The 6336-nt window shown below is 39.2% G+C and overlaps 1 protein-coding gene across 1 annotated transcript in view; it reads right to left on the reverse strand.

Moving 5' to 3' along the window:
- The window catches only part of ANKIB1 (ankyrin repeat and IBR domain containing 1), a gene marked incomplete at its 5' end in the record, with an annotated part of 42124 nt that overhangs the window by 15277 nt on the left and 20511 nt on the right, over window positions 1-6336 (reverse strand). Inside the window, 2 exons of the mRNA XM_010165298.2 lie at window positions 1914-2044; window positions 2982-3070. Of these exons, the coding sequence (XP_010163600.1) occupies window positions 1914-2044; window positions 2982-3070 (220 nt within the window). The remainder of the gene's footprint in view (window positions 1-1913; window positions 2045-2981; window positions 3071-6336) is intronic.

Below are 6336 nucleotides of genomic sequence, written 5' to 3' on the forward strand. Positions count from 1 at the left end.
GACCAGTACGGCTATATCAAACTGTGTCTGTCTGTAACCAGCCACCCTTTCCCTCCCCGCCCTCTCCCCCCCGCAAATGGGATGCTGCTAAATTCTGCAGGTTTAGCCCTGAGTCCATAAATCGTGGGTGCGGGAGTGCAGCGCACTATTGAGTGAATCCGTTGTTGTCGGACTCATAGTGCTGAACTGGGCATCAGCCAGGATCTAAGCCCAGCTGCCCCCAGCTCCTCTAATATCTGAGGGTAAGTTGGAATGCAAGGGGGTTTATTTCCTGCCAAATTGCTTTACCACCCCTTTCGTGCCACACCTGCTCAGCAATTACCTCTTCTGCTTGGCTCAGATGGTGGCCAGGCAGCAGATATGATTTGTTAAGCCTAGGTAAGGCTGCTGCATGTTCCCCCTGAGGAGAAGGGAGCGTCAGGGACAATGTGTCATGAACCGACTGCAGCCCCCATTCCCGATTCCCCTGCACCGCTGGAGGGGAGGAGGTAATGAAAATCGTGGGTAAAGCTAAGCCTGGGAAGAAGGGAGGGGTGGGGGGAAGGTGTTTTAATGTACAGTTTTATTTCTCATTACCCTACTCTGATTTGATGGGTAATAAATTCAACTAATTTCCCCAAGTTGAGTCTGTTCTGCCTGAGATGGTAATCGGTGAGTGATCTCCCTCTATTCTTATCTCGACCCATGAGCCTTCAGTTATACTTCCTCTCCCCTGTCCAGCTGAGAGGGGAGTGATAGAGTGGCCTGTGGTGGGCATCTGGTGTCCAGCCAGGGTCAACCCACCACACACACGTTCATTTGACTGCGATGAGCTCAGTGGCAAAAGCTGCAACAAACGTACCTTTTACAGTTTTTAGCACTATGGAATTTATGAGCTCTTTTAAAAATAATTTAAGAAAAAAATCCTCACAAAACTGCCAACTTGGCATAAACCAAAGTGGAGGAGAATCTGTTCTCTGCTGCCAGAGGAAAAAATAAAGAAATGACACCAAAAAAAGCCTCAACCTTCAATTCATATCACAGAAAGAGAGAGAACATGTGATGACAGTATCAAGAAAATGAGATCTGCATAGGAATGTAGAGAGACTAACACATTTCCAGAAAAATAAAGATTATTACTTTCTAAATCTCTTAGATTTTATTGGAGGCCAACCATGCTAAGTGTATGCTACTTTCTTATTTTTAATGATGCTCCTCAAAGAGGTATCAGCTGTAGCTACATAAGGTATTTCTGACATAAAGAAACAGGATTCTAAATATGATGCTTTTAACTATTTTGAAATAAATAGCATTAACAAATGATAATGAACTCATGGGAAAAAAAAAAAAATCTATTTTGGTAGCACAGTGCAAACTCATGACTAATTTTTTGGCTGCTGTTACCATAAGTTTCTTTTGGAATTACTCTTTTCTGTCTTTTCATTCCTAGTGATTAAGTCCTGTTTACAGTTTTCCATTTAAACTTCTCTATTTTGTTGCGATGTTAGAGAAATAATGCAAAAGAAAAATGCAGTAAGGCAAAACCTTCATTAGAGCTTACCATTCCTGAAAATGTTTCATCTTCTGCCAACTAAAAATGTTCTTTCTCTTCTACATTATTAACGATGATTAAACTATAAATTATTTCTGTTTCCTTAAGCTTCATACCGTATTGCCAGTAATTCTTAGGTGTTTAAGAAATTTTGATCATTACAGTGTTTACCTGCCAGACAGACAGATTTCACTAAATAGTAAACATTTTCTAAATATACGCAATCTACCATTTGCAAATTATCTAATTCTTGCAACAGGTTCCAACTGAACTGAAGCATGATATTCACAGGTTTTGGACATCTGTGCTCCTAAAATGTATACATGACATACACAACCTGAATTATGGTTTCCCAACAAATTATACGAAAAGTCTTTGTTACCTTTGCACACTGCATGTGGTTGCAGCCCTCGTTCTTCTGAATTGGAGATTTGCAGTTGGCGCATGGTTTGGAGTTTGTTAGTAACCACAGGCAGTTGGCAGCATCTTCATATGCCTCACTCACTCCCACAACTTTTTGAGGGTGACAGCAGGATATGGAGCAAGCAAAAACAGAGAAGGTGAGATTGTACTTGTGTAATCTTTTGTGCAAATCAGATTAGGAAAGATAGATGTTTACTTGGTGTTTGACAGAATGTCATAATTCTTCACTTTATATATTTCTCACGTATACAAATATATACATTTTCTAATTTATACATACTATATATAATATTATCACATATATTATTTCTATGTATTTCCACACATATGTCTAAAAATTTATGTATATTATATATGAAATTTATAATACTTCTTTTCTATGCTTTCCAGAATGTTTAAAACATATTCTGGAAAGGCTCTGAAATTATTCAGATTATTCAAATTACTGTTAATCTTTAATTTTGATGTTTCTGTTGATCATGAAAATGCCTGTCCTGTGTAAATCCAACTTTTATTAGCTTGTTTCAGTAAAAGCTATTTATCATTAAGCTATTTCCCACAGCTCCCTTGCAACTCACCCTCAACCTTAGTATTCTTATCACCTGTTGGCTTGAATTAGTTTTAAAGCACACAAACAACCGCATGGAACACAACCCAAATAGAAGTGCAGACTGGGCTAAAAGATGTAAAACTGCCCAGGACAAATAAAGTTATGTCCAGGAATAAATCAATAAATTAATGAAACAAAGCTGTAAGAGAAAGGGGAAAGAGCTTTGTATGCCCTGACTGAACCACATACAGATTTAAGGGGAAGAATGGCTTAAGGAGAGGAATTTATCACTAGGGTTGCCTAATATGCAGTTAAACTGTAAAGTAGCTTCTCATTCAGGGGTTTAATTTTCTTCCGCTTTTACCCCATTTTTCAACCAATGATGAGTTTTTACTTAATGTAACAAAAAAATCCCTCTACAACCAAAAGATAAAAACAACAGCAAAAAAACTAATCCCCTTCAGGCATGACTCTTACGTTCTTCTGGTTTCATTTCAGATATTTTCTGTAGCCAGTCCTTCCAGGTTTGGCAGTCACAAGGTTCATGTGCTTCACCAAGACATTCCCTGAAAATGAAGGTATATACACAGTAACTTAAGAATTAATTTAAAATTGGTTCAAGCTAAAAAGCATGGAAACTTATCAAGACATGCTCAAACTTTAGTTAAGTCAGAAAGATAAAAAGCCTTCCAATTAACATTATTTTAAAATATTCCTAGACCACTTGCTCACTAGCACAGATGATTATTATTAAGATTAATAAAGAATTTAAATGAGACAGGAAAGGAAAAGAGCTTTTTAAAATTACAATCTGAAATAAATCAGCAGGTTTGCAGTTTGTTTGAGTTATGCCTGGATACTATTTTAGTGCCACAAAAAGTGCAAGGTAAACCAGAATAAAGATATTATTAAAAAACAGGTAGTTTGCTGTAGCTGAAATGCATTTTATGTAGTTACTTGCATCTATTAAGTTATAATAATTAGTCTTTAACTAGATTCAAGCTTTCAATCTAGAACAAGATCCAAACCCTTCAACACCAGTATTAAGTATTTATGAATGTTTACTCTTTCCACCAGAGTGTCTTAAATGGGGGCTTAAACTTAGTTACAGGGACACAGTGGAGAAATGAGTCCCTTGAGCTTCTCCTGGAAGTTACTACTAGCTTTAAGGATGGCAATCACTACTAAACAATGGCAGGTATATGGCTTCAAGATGTTACTTGGTGTAGATGTGTCAATATAGACTCTGGATTTGTAATGACTCCCTTTTTTACTGGAATGGCAGCAAATAGCCTCAGACACCTGCCACATCAAAAAAAACCCCAAACAATTCAAAGGGAGTATATTTCAGATGGGCATTAGCAGATTTTCTGCAGATCCAGTGGTGAACTGTTCTCTGCAGTGCAGGTTCAGAAGCTACATCAACTCTTCTGATCGCTCTTATCCACATCATAAGCAGGAACACAAGAACAAAGAAAAGGTTATGACAACAGTTTTCAACTTTTTTCCCGCTAGCTAGTCTGCTATCAGCTAAGCTTAAATTCACTACACAAAGATCTCTGGTTTGGAGATACTTAAGATCTGTAGCTGGGAAAGATTGTACTGGAATGAGTAACTAGGCAATCTCAGCCCTGGTTGAAAACTGTCACCTTTCACTTCTGTAGGACAGTAGTACACTTAAATCATTGACTTCAAGAGAGCCAAGACCTCTTGCACAGTATTTGTTCCCAGAAAGGATTGAAATCAGCAAAAATTAACTTTAAAAAACTCAGTTTTAAAAAAGCTGATTAGTGAATCTATTACTGGGCAGGGGGAAGGTTGTGTCTTTGATGTTTTCAAATTGGTAAATTTGTGGATTTTTAATGAAGTGCAATCATACAGATATCATGTACCTATATCTCGATCTGTACCTGTATGATAGTCACAACAGAGTGTTAAAGAAGAACTTGTCATGGAAGAAGTTCTTTCCTCAGCCCACCACAAGGGTTTTTATACTGGGATGTCATTTTACTAGAGTAAGAGCATTGAGCCTATTGCTCATAAAACTTTTTATGAAACAAAGTTGTATTTTGGACAGACTCCCTGGTAGCACTGAACGAGGGGAACTTACACCAAATGGCTGTGACAATTAACAGCATTAGCTTCCCCAGAGTGCATTCCTCAATACTGAGCAGGATGATTTATTTGAAGGTGCAGTACATGCTTAATAAAATTGTAGCAAGTTTCAACCAGTTAAAATTCATGGAAGGGCTAAAAGCATCAGCCAAGAAGAATGCAGTTCTGGATTTTCTTTCCCCTCATGATAATATTTGTATCATATAATGAATTTTTAATCAAAACAACAAAACACTGTTGCAACTTATAACTGGCTTCTGAAATGATGTCTCTAACACAGAACCAGACTCTGCCCCTTGTCTCCATCTAGGATGAAAGGAGCGAGGACTGATGGTGCAAAATTAAGTATGCACTGCCTGCTACGACCATTCTCCAGAAGTGTCTGCTCATTACAATTCCTTGTACTTCTGAACCAGCATGAAGGGGTTCTAATATGTTTAATGTACCTGGTAATACAAAGACGTAGGATTTGTGCACAGTTTTCATTTGTACTACATTTAAAAATCCCAGAATGCTTTTTCTGAAGGGTAATAGAATTTTGTGTTTGTCAACAGATTACATTTTGTTGAAGGTGCTGTTAATGGTGGGTAATGAAAAATTAGTAAATACCAAGGAATTTTGTATTTAAAAGGAATAGTCCTACTATCTCATTAAAAAAAAAAAAAATCTGAAAAAAGCAAGTGATTATCTAGGGGTTGGTTGGGATATTCTAATACAGAAAACAAATGGAGAGTCCAGCAGAGGGCTACGAAGATGATCGGGGGACTGGAGCATCTCTCTTATGAGGAAAGGCTGAGACCTGGGTCTGTTTAGCCTGAACAAGAGAAGACTGAGAGGGGATCTTATCAACGCTTACAAATAACTAAAGGGCGGGTGTCGAGAGGATGGGGCCAGTCTCTTCACAGTGGCGCCCAGCAACAAGACAAGGGGGAGCGGGCACACACTGGAACACCAGGAGTTCCATATGAACACAAGGAAAAAACTCTTTACTTTGTGGGTGACAGAGCACTGGAACAGGCAGCCCAGAGAGACTGTGGAGTCTCCTTCTCTCTAAATATTCAAAACACACCTGGACGTGATCCTGTGCAACCTGCTCTAGATGTACTTGCTTTGGCAGGAGGACTGGACTAGATGATCTCCAGAGGTCCCTTCCAACCCCTACCGTTCTAAGATTCTGTGATAAATTCTGAAGAATCTCTTACTAAATGCAGTATAAATTGCTATTACAATGTGTACGCGTACATTACCTTAGTAAAACTTGCAGAACTGACAGAACTATGGAACTGTGCAATGTGTTGATTGAATCATAGAATGGTCTGGGTTGGAAGGGGCCTAAAGATCATCTAGTTCCAACCTCCATGCCATGAGCAGGGACACCTTCTACTAGACCACATTGCTCAGAGCCTCATCCAACCTGGCCTTGAACACTTCCAGGGAGGGGGCACCCACAGCTTCTCTGGGCAACCTGTTCCAGTGTCTGACCACCCTCACAGGAAAGAATTTCTTCCTAACATCTAATCTTAACCCACCCTCTTCCAGTTTAAAGCCTTTTCCCCTTGTTCTATCACTACCCACCCTTGAAAAAAAGTCCCTCCCCAGCCTTCCTGTAGGCTACTTCAGGTAATGGAAGGTTGCTACAAGGTCTCCTTCTCTTTTCCAGGCTGAACAGCCCCAGCTCTCCCAGCCTGTCCTCATAGGAGACGTGCTTGTGGCCCTC

Source organism: Antrostomus carolinensis, unplaced genomic scaffold (genome assembly GCF_000700745.2).
Source record: "Antrostomus carolinensis isolate BGI_N321 unplaced genomic scaffold, ASM70074v2 scaffold3113, whole genome shotgun sequence".
Lineage (NCBI taxonomy): Eukaryota > Metazoa > Chordata > Aves > Caprimulgiformes > Caprimulgidae > Antrostomus > Antrostomus carolinensis.